Source organism: Plecotus auritus (assembly GCF_963455305.1).
Source record: "Plecotus auritus genome assembly, chromosome: 1".
Taxonomy (NCBI): Eukaryota; Metazoa; Chordata; class Mammalia; order Chiroptera; family Vespertilionidae; genus Plecotus; species Plecotus auritus.
In genome coordinates this window covers 175165741-175185876 of record NC_137770.1, presented here as the reverse complement: position 1 = coordinate 175185876, position 20136 = coordinate 175165741, and the positions used below count along the sequence as shown (strand labels likewise).

Sequence of the window (20136 nt, the reverse complement as noted above, 5' to 3'; positions counted from 1 at the left end):
ATCTCCTTGGCAGTGGTTACCTGCCAAGCAACTGTTAAGGAGGGCAGCATCTGAGCCCCTATTTTTGCTGGGAGGATTTAAGTACGCAGTTTCTGTGAAAAGAAAAGAAAAGAAAAGAAAAGAAAGAAAGAAAGAAAGAAAGAAAGAAAGAAAGAAAGAAAGAAAGAAAGAAAGAAAGAAAGAAAGAAAGAAAGAAAGAAAGAGCATCTGTTAAGGTGCTTCCCGCCTTAAACTACTTTATAAACTTTTCTATAAAATCTTACATTCACAAGCGTCTGGTTACTCAGCTCATCGACTGCAATTTCTGGCTCCCTCCACCCCGCCAGCCCTTGACCCCTGGCTAAGGAGCCTGGTCTGGTGGAAATCAAGGACCACCAGTCGCCGCTTCCCACTTGAAACAGGCACGCAACTCGTCCTCCCGCACTTTCCCACAGGAATGGCTGGTGTACCAGGGACGCCCAGGGACCGCACGGAGAGCCTGGCGGCGCCCTACCTGGTTGAAGTGCAGCGGCGCGGGCTGCGGGGCGCCCTCCGCGGGGCCGGCTCCCAGCCGCTGCAGCAGGCCCCCGAGCTGCGCCGCCGACAGAGTCCCGTTCGCGCCGAACACGCTCAGCACATCCTCGCTGAAGGCGAGCCCGGGCCCCGCCGCCGCCCCTCCGAGGCCGGCTGCAGCCAGGAGCAGGAGCCCGGCCACGGCCCGGCCTGGGGCCATCCTGGACGGCACTGCTCCTCGCAGACCCGAAGCGGGCGGGGGCGCACGGGGACGCGCGGGGCGCACCGGCATCGATGCCCAAGGGCGTGCGGGTCAGGCGTCGGCGCCGATCCGAGTCAGCGGTGGCACCGGGCGCCCCTCGTCCTCCGCCGCCTTCGGAAGAAGAGCAGCCGGCGACCTGCGGGGCATTGAAGTGGCGGTGCGGCGAGCGGCGGTGCGGCGGGGGGTGGGGAGCGATAGGCAGAGCGGGCCCCGGTCCTCCTGGAGAGCCTGAGATAAAGAGGACAAAGGGGGAACAGAGATAAAGGCCACCGGCCACCCGCCGGCCGGCCCCGGCAGGACTGTGCGGCTGGAGCCCTCGGACGCCCGGCCGGGCACGGGGCCAACTGCCCCGTAGCCAGGTTTGCAGACGTCCCGGGATTTGCTTACAGTGAGGTGACACAGGCTCCTCCCGGAGATCAAGCCCACACCACCGACAGCTCTTAAAAACTAAACCCGCACTCGCTGTGGAACCCCACCTCCTCTTCCTGGCTTTCGGCCCAAGTCCCTCCGAGCAAACTCAAAAGGGATGGGACGTGCAGTCCCTTTCGGCGTCCTGGGGTTTGAGCGTCTCAGCGGGACCCTCCCTCTCCCAGATCTCTGCCCTTGGCAAGCTAGTAGGAAGGACTGGGTTAACCTGCTAACCTCTCGCCTCGCCTATCCGCCTGTTTGTTGCTGTCGCGCCCTGCACCCTTTCAGATAAGAGGCGGATGACCCTGTCCCCGCCTCTGCAGCACGTGGTGGCACACTCCCCCCAGGGCGAACTCCCGCGCGCGACCACGCGAGGGCGCCGCGCCACTGGTCTGGCCTCTGGTTTTGCGGGTCCCCAGCCTCAGCCCAGCCGGATCCCCCGTCTCCCCGCCCGAGGTTACCTAATGACACCTCCGTGTCGGTGTTCCCTGGCTTTCTTTCTGCTCTCCGTGGTCTCTTTGTTACCTTGAAACCAGCTTCCTGGAATAGAGTCTGGAGCCCCTTGCATTGTCTCCGATACTAGCAGGAATTACTTTTTTGTCTTAACTTCTTAAACCCAGAGGAGAAAAAGGAAGCGAAATCTGTAGCATGGTGGCAAACTCACTGAGCCAGCACTGCCCAAGCCGGCCCTTCCTGACGCCGCACGGGATATCCGCAGATTAAAATAAATGTTTGTTCAGATGAGGGTTCAAGAAAAGCTGACCTACGTATGAGGTCAACAAGTTTGTGCCAAGTGAATGCGGTGTTTGGGGACAAAGGTTGTGTCTGGTGGATATAATTGTCCAGAAATAAAGTGAAACCATGATGTAAGAACAATAAGAATTCAAAGTGTTCTCGCCTTTCATGGGTGAAATTCACAGCTTTCTAAAACAGCACATTTCAAGAAAAGATACTCAATCCACACAAGGCAAGGAGATGGGGCAGGAGAAAGAATCTCATCTCCTAGGAGAATTTAGGTATAACTCTGGAAGAAAGAGACAAGGAGAGAAGATGCTATCTAGAAGGATGAGGATCTAGGTGGACATAACTGAAGGGCTGTCATATGGAGAGGGTTTAATGGCATTCTAATTACAGAAAGCAGAAGGCAGCAGTAACAGAGCAAAGTAGCAAGATTGGAAAGTTTCTGCAGAGTGTCCCTCACAACTGCTTTGGAAAGTAGTTAGTGATTTCCCAAGACTGGAGGTGATTCAAATCTAGGGGTATGTGGTAGAAGGATTCCTGCCCCCAAGGAAGAACAGCAAAATGATCTTGATGATGTGCCCTTTCCAGTGATAAAATCTGTATATTTGTTAATTTACAGGATTCCATTGGTGCAAAAAGGGCAATTATTTCACTCAAGGGCCAGAAGTAAGTTCGTGTCACCATTAAGCTCTTAAATTACACAGCTGATAGGACTCTACAAGATTTTTATTGGAAATATTGTAATAAATATGTAGGTGCCAGGTGTGTACTTGAAATATTGGGGGGACCACTTTGTAAAGTATATAATCGTCTCTAACCACTATGCTGTACACCTAAAACTTATACAAAATAATCTTGAATGTAAACTGGAACTGGAAAATAATAATAAAGATGATTTTTCAAATAATTTTTTTTAAAAAAATAGAAAGTGGTGCATTGTATTACTCACTTAGCTATGCTCAAAGCACAAGTAGCATATTAAGAAACCTGAGTCATCCTTCAATAATAAAATCTCCTTTTCTTTCTTTAATCAGAATTTCAAATTTTTGTTTTCAGGAATCAAGCCAGAAAATCAGATGTTTGCTGAGCGAACTGGTGAGGGCAGAACTTCTTCGGCAACATGATGCTGGAGGCAGAGCCCTAAGAGAATGTTCAGTATCACCATGTGCAAAGAGAAATCACAAACTCAAAACAATAACAAGGGTAGTGAGGGCTTTGACCTGAGAAAATGCACCATTCAGTGCCTGTGTGTGGAACCAGAAGCATCCAAAAGAGGATTTGTGAAACATGAACAAAAGAAATGAAATTAGATTATGACTGAATATACAGTATTTTTTATCTGCTTCTCAGTGAGAAGGGTTTGATATTTATGTATTTACTAGACGCCCAGTGCATGAAAATTCATGCACTGGAGGGGAGGTCCCTCAGCCCCGCCTGCCCCCTCTCACAGTCTGGGAGTCCTCAGAGGTGGGAGGTGACCCAGTGATCAGGGGAAGGCAAGCCCCATCACACCTCTGCTGCTGCTGCTGCTGGCAGTGCAAGCCTCAGCCGGCCCTGCTTACCTGAGCCTTGGGCCGGCCCTAGGCGGCTGGGGGGCTGAGGGGAGGGGGACTCCGGAGGCAGGCACGCGGGGCGGGCCCGGTCTTGCCATGCGCCTGCTGCCCCGGCAGAGCTGAGGGGACTGGGCACTGCCATCTTGTGGCTGTGGGCACTGCCATCCTTGAGGGCAGGGCAGTCAATTAGCATATTCCCTCCTTATTGGCTGTGGTGCCACCATCTTTTGCAATGGCATGAGGGTCAATTAGCATATTCCCACTTTACTAGATAGATTAGTTTGTTTACCAAAAAATGAGTTTATATAACTGCATAGTAAACTGCTTATTGATTTTCAAAAAAATTTTTTTGCTGGATTCTTAAATACAGTTTGTTGTCTATTTTTTCTTTTGCTTTCAGTGACTCAATGTGTTTCTTGGAAATTAATGAAAACTCTAGATGATAAATCTACACCCAACAAGTTGTTACTTCCAAGCATGAACAGCAACATGGATAATGTGTTGAATTTTCCATAAATATAAATGGATTGTAAATAATACAAATTTTATATTATGGAGTTTTTAAAATAAAATTTTATTTATCAGTCATTTGCATCTATGTACTGTCTGTGTTACACATTTGCCAACCCACCAACCCCATAAGACAATAAACAGGAAAATAGATAATAATCAACTTAGTTGGATTCCTTATCAAATAGTTAACATAATGTAAGCATGCAATTAAGAGGGAGTATTCAAAACCTTAACTACTAATGTGAGGTAAGAAATCTCAAATCAATAATGTTTATAGTAAGTTCCTTTTTTTGGTGGGGGGGGGGCGGGTTGGGGGGGCGGGTTTGAGCCAAAACTGACAATTCTCAGGAAGCAAGGTATCAATTGTTTGGAAAGTAACAGTTGGCAATTTCTTTTATGCATTTGAAATTAAGGAGGAATGTTAAGGAAGCTTACATGGAGGTGGGAGAAAGCAAGGTGGGAATGGGATTCCAGAATAATTAAGATTATGCCCCCCCTTGAGGGTGGTCATGCTTTAGAAGGAGGCATCTAAAAAAGAGGCATCTCAAAAGTGTGTTAATCTAGATACACAGAAACAATGAACAGGGCTTGCTTAAGGTAAATAAGCCTTTTATTAAAGACTAGAGGCCCGGTGCACGAAATTCATGCACTGGGTGGGGGATGGGAGGAGGGCGTCCCTCAGCTCAGCCTGGGCCCTCTCACAGTGCAGGGAGCGGGTCTAAGCCAGCAGTCGGACTTCCTTAGCACTGCCGCTGCACTCGCCAGCCATGAGCCAGGCTTCTGGCTGAGCGGCATTCCCCCTGTGGGAGTGCACTGACCACCTGCATTGAGCGTCTGCCCCCTGGTGGTCAGTGTGCATCATAGCAACCGGTCGTTCTGCCATTCAGTCGATTTGCATATTAGCCTTGTATTATATAGGACATTACAGGCCTATAATGTCCTGTAATTGACATTATAGTGAGTACATGAGTACGTGAGTACATGACTACACACCAACCTGCCCAGTTAGGAATTTATGATCTTCCATGGAACCCTTTTTTCATCCACACTAACTATGAAAATACTGTTGTTACTAACTACCAAATTGGGAAGGCTGATTTCTAGATAACCTACTCTAATGAAATATGATCACCAAAGAACTAGTCATATAATGTAGGGCCCAAAATATGGCATTCTATCAGCAATATCATTACTGAAGGAAAAGACTTCCAATTTAAAATATAAGGTGTAACTGTATATGCTACATATTTTCTCAGAAATTCATCTTAAAGATCAAATGGTTTTAAATGATAATAGTGAAGAGTTCACTGGCCAGGATGTTGAAAGATATCCATTTTTTCTGCTATGTCACCTGCGAAAGTCATTTGACCTAGCCAGAATGCCATTCCCTTATCTATTAAAGATGAAAACTGGGTGAGAAGAACAAATATCCATCCCAGCCTTTTTATTTCTAAATGTCTACCAGAAATAGACATTGGCAGTAATCTATCAGAACAAAACATGAAGCACCCAGAAAAGAAATGAAAATTCAATTCACCAATGTGAAACCAAAATGCAGCAGTCAGGTTCAAGTTCTTTGTCTCACAAAAGCTACGAATGGATTCAGGGACAAAAATGGTTGGCACACACATAGTTTTGGGGGGAGAGACAGACTTCCTGCCACAAAAGGCCAGCAGGAAGGTGGCCCAACGAGTTTACTGCTTAAGCTCTTCCTTTAGGGACTAGAGGCCCAGTACACGAAATTTGTGCACTGGGGGGGTGGTGTTCCTCTCTCAGCCCAGCCTGCACCCTCTCCAATCTGGGACCCCCTGAGGGATGTCCGACTGCGGTTTAGGCCCCATCCTGGATTGGGCCTAAACCAGCAGTCAGACATCCTTCTCACAATCCAGGACTGCTGGCTCCCAACTGCTCGCCTGCCTGCCTGCCTGATTGACCCTAACTGCTTCTGCCTGCCAGCCTGATCACCCCCTAACCACTTTCCTGCCGGCCCGGTCACCCCCAACTGCCTTCCCCTGCCAGCCTGGTCTCCCCCAATTGCCCTCCCTTGCAGGCCTGGTTCCCCCCCCCCAACTGCCCTCCCCTGCCGGCCATCTTGTGGCAGCCATCTTTGACCACATGGGGGCAGCCATCTTGTGTGTTGGAGTGATGGTCAATTTGCATATTACCTCTTTATTATATAGGATATTCATATACCCTGCTAGCTTCTGATTGGTTTCTTCAAAGAATTCTGGCAATATCCAATTATTTCAGAGCTCAGGTTCCCACCTAGCTGGGTCTAGTTCTAGGTCCTCTGTTTGTCTCCACGTCTGCAAAGCTCTACTTCCCTTCTCCTCTGCCCCCCTCCCCTTGGTCCCTGCCCCTGACTGACTGGTCCTTGTCCCTGACTGACTGCCTGGCCCTCTTTTTCTATCTCCTCAAATAGAAAGGGCATTTAATCTCAAATGTTACTTTTTCTAATAGCTTCCAACGTTTCTCAGCCCAAATCTTTTGTTACTATTGCAAATATGAAGCAAATTGGCCTCTTAAACTTTCCCATGCATTCAATTCCTGTGGAAGGACTAATAAGTAAATCTACGAGATGGCATTCCCTTACCTTCTTCCCCTTCCTTTCCTTTTTCTCCCTTCCAGTCCTAAAGCCCTTAGATGGGGCATAGCACAACAAATATATCTGTGCAGAGGGCATCAGAGTGGCCCAATGAAGGGTGTTGGATTCTGAACCAGGGAAGAAGGCTAGCCAAGTAAGAGGGAAACTTAATCTGGGCAGTTATAGACCAAGCAGGGTGACAAAGGTGTCCAGATTGTGGGAGGGAACATGGAAAATCACCCCTACATTCCTAATGAGGTAAGACTGTGTGCATGCACTCCAGCACAGAATGTCAGCACCCACCTGTCACCAGGGGAGCCCACTTCCCCACCTGGTTTGTCAGAGCTCAAGCTGGAGGAAGAGGGAGTCCCTGCAAAGCAAAGCCTTGATGTGGAGCGAAGCCTGGAGGGCATCCATGAGTCCAGAGTGAAGAGAGACAGCCTGGTGTGAAGAGTCAGGCATCCCTGCTAGGTGGTGACTCTGCACAGAATAGACAAGGGTGAGGAGGAAGACCCTGCTGAGGTACCAGAGTCTGGTCAGTGCACATCATAGCGACCGGTACAGGGAGGAGGGCATCTGTCCAGGAGGCGGATGTGATAGCGAGATTTATATAGGAAATAGACATTTGGTCTTCATGCAGTTGCTGGCATACAGCTAACACCCTTGGAATTTCGTAAGTGAAAAAAGAGTTAAAAGGTGTCTCTTGTCATGTTAATGAGGTGATTTTTGGACAGATCAGAGGATGGGAGCAGGAAAACCAACCATGCAATTAGAGGGTTAGAAAGGTCAGTCCCATTCTCCCACCCCCAGCCCTCCAGCCTGGCCTCCGAACGAAAGAGGGGCTGGAGGTTAACTTACTCGCCAATGGCAAATGTTTCAACCAGCCAGGCCCGTGTAACAAAGCCTCCGTGAAAACCCAAAGGAGAGGTGCGGAGATTCACGGAGAGCAGTCAGAGAAACCATGGAACTCCATGCCTTTCCCCATTCCTTGTCCTGGGCACCTCCTCCATCTGGCTATTCCTCAGTCACATCCTTTTATAATAAACCAGAGATCTAGTATAAGTAAAGTGTTTCTCTTGGTTCTGTGCATCGTTGGAATCTCCCATCTATAATCAACCAGTCAGAAGCATAAGTGACAACCTGGACCTTGTGACTGGTGTTTGAAGGGACAGGCAGCCTTTCTTGTGGGACTGAACCCTTAAACTGGGATCTGATGCTACCCCCAGATGGGCAGTTTCAGAACCGAGTTCAACTGGAGGACACCCAGCTGGTGTGTGAGACTTGCCCTATGCATGTAGAAACCTTCCCACATATTGAAATCTGGGCAGAAAAAAATTGAGTATCAGCAGCCAAGGAGGAGAAAGGGGGAATCAAGGCAGAAGGAGATGGGATCAAACTAGAAGATGTGCTTTACACAGGGGATTCATTAAATATGTAAATATATTCTAGATAATAGTAGTCAGTTTTCTCACAGTCTGGGAAGGTTATCACAAATATGGAGAGGGAGAAAACTAGAAACGAACTAGAAAACTAGAATGAACTCATGGTGTTAGGTTGGAATTGATGATATCAGTGTAAGTTCGTGGTTTTCTGTATATATACTGATAAAAATAGATATAGCTATAAATAACCCCAGCACTGTCCACTGGGGGGGGGGGGGGGGGCCTAGGAACAGCGAGACCCTAACAACAATGAGCATACGAAGGGCCCTGAGTTTGGCTTCCAAAAACTATTCTCCACTAAGAACCAGGGCTCCTTAAAGAAAGGGTTGATCCCAGGACTGGGCAGACAAAGAACAAGATGAACCCGGAAACTCTTGTGCCTGAAAGCAAGAAAGTGATCAAAGAATGAAGGGAATACATATTAAAATATTCTAAGATAATGGGGCATCAGAGCAGCAACTTACCCTCAAACGGTTCAAAGGAAAGGTCTTTGTTCTGTGCAAAGGTCTTCTGTAAGCTTGTAATTGTTTCGAATTAAAAAAAAATAATAATAAAACACTGAGTTTTAATAAAAGAGAAAGTTCTGGCAACAAATTACATGGAAATTAAAAATAAAATTTTGCTAAAATTTCAACCTATTTTTAACTTTTGGATCACAGACCATGCTGTCAGGGAATATTCATGTGAGAAGATGGATTTCATTTTACCATTAAGAAGCTTGTAGTTGAGGTTAGAAGTGGGATGGTTGCTATAATGAAGATTTTAAAGGTTGCAGTGAGAGAGATTAGGAGCACCTATGTCTGCAGAAGATGCTGAGATATTAATCGATAGAGCAGGTAACCCTTGAGCTTGAAGGATAACTAGGAGTTTGACAGAAAGGTGGGGGAGTGGAAGCACATTCTAGGATAAAGAAATGAAAAAAGAAAAAAAAAATCCTGGGAGACCCAAAAGAGCAAGAACTACAGCAGGGTCTTTGGATCTGGAGGGTCTGGAGCAGATAGGCAGAATCTGACAGAATGAAAAACAACCTCAAAGTTCTGTAACTGGACAACCAAGGGGTCTGGGCTGCCTGTTACTACTTGAGCCAATTAAGCAGAGACAGGGTTGAATCATATATGAGTGCTCATTCCAATACTGCCGGCAGTATGGGAGAGCAGCAGGTCACCCACAAAAATCTGCTCTGCCTCTCCCCATAAGCCAGCTGCTTATATTGGGTAGAAGAGCAAAAATTATGTGGGAAAGTAGGAATTTCAGGCACGGGAAAGTAGGCAAGGTATAATGACTACAGGCAATAGGGGCTGGGGTTGCAAAGGGCAGATGCCTCCAGGGCTAGATTATTTCAGCCTTGAAGTTTTAAATCTTTCCATAATGATAGGCAGTTCTTGGGAAAGGAGGATGGTCTGCATTTCAATGTTAGCTCCCATGTCCCAGCCAGGTTAGAATGTGCTTTCTCTAAGAACAGAACCATCACAGTTAGCAGAGCATGATTAATATTTCTTATAATTGTAGCTGGTCCCCAGTATTCTATTTCTGCCCCTAACAGTTCCACTGGATCAAAAATATCTTTATCTAGTGATGTTCCAGAAGATTCTTTATGTTCATCTGCGGTAAAAATCTCCTTGGTGAATTTAAACCTCCTTTTTCCTGTATTACAAATACCAACTAATATTCATTCCTTATTATTACAAACATGCCACACATAAAACTCTCAAATAAGAGCAAGGTGGTGACTCTATCCAAATCATATATGTCTATTCAGCCATCAATGCTACAGATGATGCTGGTAGGAATCACATTTGTGCAAGTCTACACTGTACTTAATCCCTAATCTATAAAATGGGGATTAAAGTAATATCTGCTCAGTCGACATCACTGAAAAACTGAAAATCAGATGTGATAAGGTGTGTGAAAACTCTTTATAACCTGGAAAACAGAAGGGCAGTATTATAAGCTAAAATGGTAAGGTAATGTGACCTGTGTAATCAGCCTAGTGAACTGCCATTGAGCAATGACAAGAACAACCAAGAATGCCCTGGGACAAAGACTACCTTATGCCTAAGAACATTCTTGAGGTTGTTTTCCAGGAAATTAAAGCAGACATGGAAAGAACTGAAGATATCATCGAGTCTAATCTAGTCATTTTTGAGTAAGGAAAGGAAAGCTCAGGGGAGTTTAGTGAAGTACACACTTAGCACACATTAAAGTACACGGTAAAGTACACATTTAGACTGGAACATAGGACCAGATCTACCTCTTTCATTATACCACCAAAAACAATACCTGGTCAACGTTTTGAGAATAATAGTGTGTGACTTTAATTGGATTGAGTAAATCAAACTGGAAACTACATTAGCCCATGTTCTTCTGAGGGCATTTTCCTCCTTTCTCATTAGTGCTTTTCTAATGCACCCATATCCCCAGGTCTTTTGCTCCCATTCAGCTCAGCACACCCAGCATGACCTCACCATGGTTTCTGTGCTTCATAATTCCATACATTTTTTAACATATTCTTAGAATTTTTGTAAAATGTAGATGTCTGACATGGAAAGATCTACACTAATCTACACTTCTACACTAATAAAAGAGAAACATGCAAATTAACCATCACTCTGCTACACCAAGCCACGCCCACCAGCCAATCAGAGCGAGTATGCAAATTAACCCATCAAAGATGGCTGGTAAATTTGCATAAGCAGGCAGGGCAGGCTGCACCATGGCCCGCCCCTGGGGGTCCAGGTCCATTGGGGGTGGAAGAGGCCAGGCGGGCAGCGCCAGATGCTCTGGCAAGGTACCAGTCCATCAGGGCCCTGGGAGGTGAGGTCGGCAGCGCCAGATGCCACCAGCGGTCTGGGTCCATTGCATGCCCGGGAGGGGCAGCGGCCTGCCTAGCCACTCCCGTGGGGCCCCGGGAACATCGCAGGCATGGGGTTGCTGAGACCCAGACAGGGCCTCTGGCCACAGATTCACAGATTCACAGCTTCGCGGAGACCGAATCTACCAGGCCGCCTGGTGGCCATGTGGCTGGGCCACAGGGTGCCCGTTCAAGATGTGACACAGAGAGGAGGTGCGGGAGGAAATCCAGAGGGATGTGGGGGTTCAAGACTCACTTCCTTTGGGCTTTGTCCTTCTTGGTCTTGGTTCTTTTCTTTCGGGCCTGGAGCCCAAGCACTGCAGGAGAGAGGGATCCCTGCCCGCTGAGGGATCCCAGCGGGCAGGGATCTACCTCACCTGCAGAGCAAGAGGTTTTGCAGTGGCCCCAAGACACGGGTGGGCCTGGCCAGGGATCAAGGGGCATGGAAGGACACCCGGGCGGAGGGGCAAGGACCCGCAGCCCTGAGGCGGGGGTTGAGGGGCGGTGCCACTTCAGTGGAGGGGTGCCGCACTGCAGGGTACCTGACTGAGGATGCGATTCAGAGAAGCTCCAGTGCTAACCGGCCTGCCCAGGCGGCCTTCGCACTTCAGAGCAGCGACTCCTGCTCCCGCTTTGACCCAAAAGCAGAGCATGTCTAGGCAGTGAGTGCGAAGCCTTCCACCTGCTCCGGAGAAGGGGGTCAGTAAAGAATGGGGACAGGGGGCTGGGGAGAGGAAAGAATGTGGAGTCCACAAAGAGGTGCTTGAGAAAGAGGCTCGGAAGCCTGACGGGAAGGTTTGTTCTGTTTGCCAGGTGGCTGTCCCTTAGGAAGGGCAGAGAGCATGGCTCTGAGGGCTCCCTGTGTGCTGAGTCAAGCTCCACCGCCAACTGGAATTGGCCGCAGTCTCCTGGTCTGTAAAATGGATTAAGTGTGTCCCGGTGCCTTCACTGAGCTTTGATGGCCAGTTGAGATACTATATAAGGAAAGTGAGGAAAGAAGTGAGAAAGAAGAGGAAAGGCAAACAACACAAAAGAAAGACTGGAAGAACCTGTAAACCCATTGTCACTTAAATAGGGAATATAGTCAATAGTGTTGTAATGATGGTATGATGCCAGGTGGGTACTGGAAATATCAGGGAACACTTTGTAAAGTATATGATTGTCTAACCACTATTCTGTAACTAATATAAAACCTGAAACCAATACAAAATAATATTGAATGTAAAGAAATGAAACTTGGAGTGAATTTTTTGTAAATTTCAAAGTTTAAATAAAGGCTGTAAAGGAAGGAAGGGTGAGAATAAAGATAGTGTTTTCATTTTACCACTTTATTGTCTTTTCAGAACATGAAAAAGACAGTTGTCTTTATATAGTGCTTTTATACTTTTCTAAGTCATTATCTCATTTTAATTTCGGGCAACTTAAAGACAAGATAATTATTCCCTCCACTATTCAAAGAAAGGAAATCTTGGTGTCTGGTCCCAATGATTCAATCGTCAAGCCCTTATTGTAAAACAGGGTTAGTAAAATTTTCTGTGAAGGGTCATATCTATACTAATAAAAGCCTTGAGGGTGATCAGGCCAGCAGGGGAGGGTAGTTGGGGGCAATTAGGCCGGCAGAGGAGCAGTTAGGTGTCAATCAGGTCGGCAAGGTAGCAGTTAGGGGGCAATCAGGCAAGCAGGCGAGCAATTAGGAGCCAGCAGTCCCAGATTGTCAGAGGGATGTCCAACTGCAGGTTTAGACCTGATCCCTAAACCTGCAGTCGGACATCCCCTGAGGGGTCCCAGATTGGAGAGGGTGCAGGCTGGGCTGAGGGACACCCTCTCCAGTGCATGAATTTCATGCATCAGGCCTCTAGTGTTAAATAAATTAATGAAAAAAGAAACAGCAGAATATGTTGTAAGACTACATAAACAACATGTATGCATCCATATGCACGCACTTAACATTAACACATTTTAATGGGGGAATATGCACCAAGCTATTTACATTGTTTTCCTCCTAAGGAAATGTGTGCTTTTCTTTACACATTTATTTGGCATTTGAGTTTTTCAAAAGGTGTGCCTTACTTTTATAATTAAAGGAATAAAAACTTATCAAAATGTAGAAGTCTGGGCAGATGGGGAGTTAGAACTAGTCAGTGTGTCTTCATGTGCTTAGTGATGAGAATGCTGTGTGTCTGGCATGATTCTGTATCGGAAAGCTAACAAAAATAGCATAGGTTCATTAAAATAGCCCTGAAAGGCATCTAACTCCTCTCACTCTGTTGAATCTTGACTAACCAGAGTCTTTGATGGCCAATGGGCTAAGTGGGCAACCGGCATAAACACTTCTCCTTTAAAGCGTACTTGCCATATCTCAACTCTCCCAACAGTTGAGGGTCAGAGTCCCAGTGCTTGAGTGGAATTGACCAGCTGGGAAATATAATCATGTGAGAACAATTAAGAATTTTGTTTTCAAGGTAAGAGCTTGGCCCTTAGCACAAAGCCTAGCCTTAGACAAATGGGTGGAATGAAAATATGACAAGAAGTTCTTTTCAGGGTTCTCAACTCCCCACTACCTGGGACCCACATCACTTCTCTTGCCTTCCCTTCCTGTTTTTAGTTTTTTCATTATTAACAGTTAAAAAGCAAAGAGCAAGAGTTTTCTCTTCAGTGCCTGCAGGATTAGGAGTTTAAATCTCCATATGAATTCTCTTGACCAGCTTCACTTCTAGTCCTTTTCATGCACACCATATTCTTGAGGCAGAAGTACTCTCCCTGCAGTGAGAGGAGGCATTCGCCTGGGACTCCTGGGCAGTAAGGAAGCCCTGTTTGAAAGAGCTGCCAGATCTCTAAGGAATGCACCATAGACTGACTCCTCCCACCCCAGTCTCCTGGCAGCACAGCACTGAGGAAAGAACGATGGGCTAGGCATCAGACGACTCGAGTTCTCCTTCTAACTGAAGCCATGTAAACAGTTTTGTCATCTTTGTAGTTTCAATCCCTTAGCTTTTCCGTGTATCTCATGGGGTGGCTATGAGAGGTCAAAGAGACAACACAAATTAAAGTATTTCATAACTGCAAAGCCAAAGAAAACAAAAACTTCAAACTAGTCAAACCAGATCTTGATGTCCTTTTGAGCGTGGTTTACGCACTGTGACACTACTTGTCTGTCGGGCACACAGAACATCAAACAGGTGAGGTAGCCATTTCTGGACCAGAAACTGACTTCTCTGTTGGGCCGAACCTAGTCCAGAGAGGCCACTTTAGAAAATGCTGCTTTCTTGCGTCTTCTTCTTTTTTTTTAATTTGGATGGGATTTGTAATTTTGTAGAAACTGTAACATTTTCTAGTTCTATTTCTTGTTTGGATGCCTGTGTTGGATATGTCTCAGAAGGAGGAAAATTATACTTGGCACACACACACCTGAAAAAACAAACTTTAGTACCTGTGCCTTTACACATAAATATGATCCGTTCTAATGGGAAGGTCTTAATGTAGATAAATGTACTTGGAGTAAAATATGACTGACACAAAAATAATATAAAAGCATGGTAAATATGGCAACCATACAACCAAGGGGTCCAGGCTGCCTGTCACTACTTGAGCCAATTAAGCAGAGACAGGGTTGAATCATATATGAGCATTTATTCCAATAATGCCAGCAATATGGGAGAGCAGCAGGTCACCCACGAAAATCTGCTCTACCGTTTCCCATAAATCAGCTGCTTATATGGGGTACAAGGACAAAGATTACATGGGGAAGTAGACAGAAGGAATAAGAATGGGTATGCAAAATAAAAATGGGTATGCAAGCATGGGGAAGCAGGCAAAAAGGAATAAAAATAGGTATAATGTTTACAAATTACAGGCAATGGGGACTTGGGGTTTGCAAAGGGCTGGTGCCTCTGGTTTCAGAAACAAGGTTGTTAATCTTTCCATGATAACAGGCAGCTCCCTGATGAGGAGGATGGGCTGAATTTCCAGGTGAGCTCCCAGGTCCCTCGTACAACTCCCAGCCAGGTTAGAATGTGCTTTTTTTTTAATAAAAAGAAAAAAAATCACTGTTAACAGAGCATGATTAATATTTTCCATAATTATAGCTAGTCCTCAGTATTCTATTTCTGCCCCTAACAATATTACAGGGAAAGACAATGATTTGAATACACAGGAAACTTACTTCCCCAAATAACATATCCTAATACCCTAAGAACTGTAGGGAAGAGTTCAACGTGTATTTATGATCGAAGAAAGATTCCTTAGACATAAAGTCTGGTGACACTAAGAAAATAACAGATTTACAAATGTTCAGGACATTTTATGTTCCAAGCACAATTTCTAGAAATGCCTTATCTAGTAGATGTGTATTTCTCCAAGTCTGCGGACAACGGATGAGCCTTGGTTGTCTTCTAGGAATCCCACAACATAGTTCTCAATTCAAATTACCTAAAACATGTTTATTCTTTTTTGCAAGTGAAAATATATTTTCCCTTGCAGTTTGGGAGCTAAATTCTATATGAAAAAATTTTCATGTTAAAGGAAGCCCAAATATTTATGCAAACAAAAGCACCATGGGTCTTTTCAAGGTTAATATAAGCAAAAGAAAGTAAATGCTTTATTCCAATGTCCCATAACTGTCACCTAGATTTCTAAAAGAAGAATTGCTATAATGAAATTAATTCAGAAAAATACTGAATATAGATTCCTTTTCAATCTTTTATTATCTATCATTTGTGACCTTGAGGTGAGGAGAAAGGACGAAGAATGGGAAAAGTAAATGGTGTATAATGCTATGGTTTTGATAACATGATGAGACAGGATTTTTGGACTGGAACATGCGGTGTTCCCCTGAGCAGGATGGCTTCCCTGGATTCTTCATCCCTTGGAGTCAAAGAATGAAACCACGGATGGAAGATGGTATAGCAAAGGTGGAAATTTATTGAAGATCAAGTACAGACTCCCACGTGGGGAGGAGGAAAGAATCTCACAGCACAGACTCCCATGTGGGGAGGGGGAAAGAGTCCCACCAAGTTCCTTTCACCCCAGTTTATAAAGGCTGCAGTTTTTGTGCCTTGATATCCCCTCTGATTGTCCACTATTCTCCTTTGATTTGGTCACTATAGCAACTCCTGAACTCAAAGGTCAAACCTCACATGGAACATGTGAGACTAGACCTTTGGCTACTCCCAGCTCCCTTATCTTAAGGAAATGTAACTTCTGCTGGCTCCCTGCTCCCTTGTCTTATGGAAATGTACCCTTTTGCAACTCTGTAGCCCTGTGTTTTTTTCCCATGGACCCCTAATTCTAAAAATTCCCTAAACCTGCCTATTTCACCCCTAAAAATTCCTATTTCAGTGAGTTTCACATGTTAAGTGTTTATTTCGTTTCATATTTTTCAATTAGTTTTATTCTTTAAGATGGAATTGAATCTCCAAACTGTAATTTTCACATTGTTTTATTTTCAAACTAATCTTAGGGCTTATCATATATTTGAGCTCTCATCCTACTACTACAGTTATCCTTTCAATACAGTTTTCATTATTTTAAATGTCATAGGAAAGTATTGCTGATATAATCTTACTTTTTTAAAATGAGCTTGAATTCATTTTTGTATGAAATGTGCTTAGAGAAAAAGAATTGACTGCACAAAATCACCAACGCTGATCGTATCTGAATGTGGAAATGTAAACATTTTTTCTGATTTTTTATATTTTCTAAGACTTCTGAAAAAATGATTTCACAATTAAGTTTTTGGTATTAATTTTAAAATAGCAACAACAATGAAGTAAAAATGTTAGAGCGTTAAGTAGAATAAACACCTTTTTATTGAAAAGCCAGTGTTGAGCATGGAGAAACTTTCCTGTTCTGGATTTCATGTGATTTTCTTTAATCTGAGGAAAGAACCCTGCTTTCTCCTGTCTACGGGGTTAATTACAGATTCACATTAAGAACAAGGACTGAGTCTGCAAATTGTATATTTAGCAAGGAAAAATACCCCAAGGCCAGAATTTTATGCTTCATAAGGCTTTCCAACTGTAACTGTACCCTCCCACATGTAAAGGAAAAGACAGACTGAAACCTTAAAATCCAAATGATTAAAATACAATAGAGGGTCCAATAAATTCCAGGTAGCTACCACTGTGTAAGCTTTGATCTAAATTATTGGATAGGAATAATAATTACTTCAGAGAGTTTTCATGTAAAATATAACTATCTAAAGATTAAAACATCTAAATAAAACTAAAAATTTAATCTAAAATAGAATAATCTAAAATATTTTACTCAAAATAAGCCTAACTTCTCTAAGTTGTTTCTTCCTACTTAATCTATTAAAAGTCAACTCAGCCCTAACCGGTTTGGCTCAGTGGATAGAGCATCTGCCTGCGGACTAAAGGGTCCCAGTTTCGATTCCAGTCAAGGGCATGTACCTTGGTTGTGGGGGTGTGCAGGAGGCAGCTGATCGATGTTTCTCTCTCATTGATGTTTCTAACTCTCTATCACTCTCCCTTTCTCTCTGTAAAAATCGATAAAATATTTTTTAAAAAGTCAACTCAAAGCAAATTTTTACCAATATTATATTCAAGTTTTTGATCTTTATAATGCAAAGTCATCTCTATTAGATCACTGCCTATTTTATTCTTCATCATTTTTTAATTCTAGGATTTGAATTTTAAAAGACCTCAGAAAAATCTTGGAATAAACTTGGAGCTAAAATAAATTTGTCATCCAGATAATGTAGAAAGAAAATTAAAGCTCATAAGCTTTATTGTCCTTTATGCTTTTTATTTGAAAAAGGTTCTTAATGCTCCATCTTGGCCAAGGCTGGAGAGTAAGATTAGCAAAATGACTGGATCAGACAAGGGAGAGGTATGCATAGCATTAGTGTGCATGAGCTCTGCTGTAAATATAGCACCAAAGACTGGGGTTGGGTGCCCTCAGAGACCAGATCATATCAAAACCTTTAGTAGAGAAGGTATAGAGATGCCTGGCTTTTATTTATTTATTTTAAAATATGTTTTCCATTGATTTTTAGAGAGAAAGAGAAAGGCATAGGGAGAGAGAAAAAAAATCTATCAGCTACCTCCTGCACACCCACTACTGGGGATCAAGCTGAAACCCAGGCATATACCCTGACCAGGAATTGAACCTGTGACCTCTCTGGGAGTGGGATGACCCTCAACCTACTGAGCCACACTGGCCAGGGCCAGAGATGCCTGACTTTTAATATAATTAGAGAATAGTTAGATTCCTGTCATTTTTTTTATTCATCTACGCTCCTGCTAACATTATAGAATTCAATATTTATGACTATAGCTCTAATTCCATCAACAAAAATAATATCTCTATACTCTAATCTATAGTTAGTATGAAGACATAATCTGGGACAATTTGGTCTATGGGGCAGGTCTGATTGAAGATAACAGTGTTTTCACTATATCATCCAGATTCACATGTAGTTGGCTAGATTCCATCATCTCCTTACAGATGTTATTTTTGTCATATAACCTTTGCTCGAATTATTATCTGACATTTAAATTCTAGTGTATGAACATTTGGAAAATCAACTCATTGCCTTAACCAGACAAGAACGCTTCACATGTAATTTATATTCTTAAATGTTAGGAGTGACGTTAAGTCAAAGATAGCCAAAATACAGAAAAGTAAATTGGTTTTAAATGTTGACTCGTTTAGAATGAAGACCAACAATAAAGAGCAGTATACATTTCAAATTCTTAAACTTCTGTTGATATAAAGATTGATGAGCATGGAAAAGACCTCTGCTAACAAACTGATCTGCACTTGAGAGGTAAAAACCAAGAGACAATGCTTTCTGAGGGGGCTGTGAGCAAAGAAGCCTCGTTGAAGTACAAAGGGCCATCGGTCTTTGATCAGCTGGTGAAGTTGGTCACTGCAAAACCAAAAGTTACAGTGCATTTGTACTTGCAGCCCTTTAACAGCTGTTTAAATGGGTTTTGTTTGGGAGTGGGTTTTTTTGGGGGGGAGTAGCATTTCTTTTCTTGGCGTGGATTCTTTTAACAAGTAATTATTATCCAAAATACATGATAAAAAAAATAATATGAAGATCCCTAAAGGTTTAAATGACAAGAGATTTTTTGTTGTTGTTGTTTTAGGCTTCTTGGTTTCTTTCTTTTATAGCACATGACTCATATTGATAAGCAGTGATATTAGTAAGATGATTTGTTTCTTGGTAAATAGTTACTAATTGATTTTTAATCTATACCTTAAATATTTCTTTAAAAATATTTTTTTAAACTCCATTCTTCTCATCTTTGTACTGACTAATTACAAAGTTCAAAGTGTTGGTGGTGAGAATGGGACCAGTTGTTAGACCAGTGAAGTCAAACCTGATCTTGGTTCAGCAACCTCAGTACTTGAGTCGTGGTTAAGAAAGAATTCAGAGTCAAGACTCCTTTTATTTTTTTAATATATTTTATTGATTTCAGAGAGAAATGGAGAGGGAGAGGGAGAGAGAAACATCAATAATGAGATCAAGTCATTGATCGGCTGCCTCCTTCACACCCCACACTGGGCATGAGCCTTGATGGGATTCGAACTGTGACCTCCTGGTTCATAGGTCGATGCTCAACCACTGAGCCACACCAGCTGGGCAAGACTCTTTTTTTCTTTTACCTTTCAGTTTATACTTTAATATGTATGTTTAAAAACGTTTAAGATAACCACTAAAAAGTGATAGACAAATATGTAACTTTGAAATATCTTCCTTTGTAAATAGGAAGAAAAAGAAAGATGATTTTAAAAATAACAATTTCATAAAAGGCAGGGTAAACAAAAAGTTTGTTGGTTCAAAGCACAAAATAGTGAAAATATATCCAAATACAAGACTCACACTACAAGAGGACGTTTGTTTAGAAGGTCACAGAGGTAGAGGTAGTAAACTGTAGAAGAAATGGGTTCAAGAAACAAGTTACAGAGGCAAAAGAAGGGCCCTTGGAGCTTAGGAGAGAGAATGGTAAAGGTAACACACCTGGGAGGAAAAAGAGGCAAAAGGGGAAGGCTCAGGCGTGCTCCCAGGAAGGGGAACTGCCCAGGGTCCTCTGTCTTCAGGTTATCCATAAGAAGGTCTCAGGGAAGGGTTTCAGCAGAATAGTCACCAGTTTTCTATGTGTGCTCTTTCAGGGTCGTGGGCTCCACTTACTGGTTGTAGCCAGGGCAGGGGGTCATTAGTCAGTGTAGCTGGTCCTGAGGTCAGCCAAGGCATCGCTTGTCCGGTTGTGCTGCTTTTCTGGGCCTGGAGCTGAAACACAACTGAGGCCTAGATGTTATCT

At 43.7% G+C, this 20136-nt stretch overlaps 1 protein-coding gene across 3 annotated transcripts in view; it reads right to left on the bottom strand.

Moving 5' to 3' along the window:
* SLC39A8 (solute carrier family 39 member 8) overlaps positions 1-1486 on the bottom strand; it is a 78394-nt gene extending 76908 nt beyond the window's left edge. Inside the window, exons 1-2 of one of the 3 annotated variants that reach the window (XM_080666584.1) lie at positions 1397-1486; positions 494-982 (exon numbers count right to left, since the gene is read on the bottom strand). In XM_080666584.1, the coding sequence (XP_080522710.1) occupies positions 494-784 (291 nt within the window). In that variant the 5' untranslated portion in view covers positions 785-982; positions 1397-1486. The other 2 variants (XM_080666585.1, XM_080666586.1) reach the window with 2 other exon arrangements.
* Positions 1487-20136: the final 18650 nt, after the last annotated feature.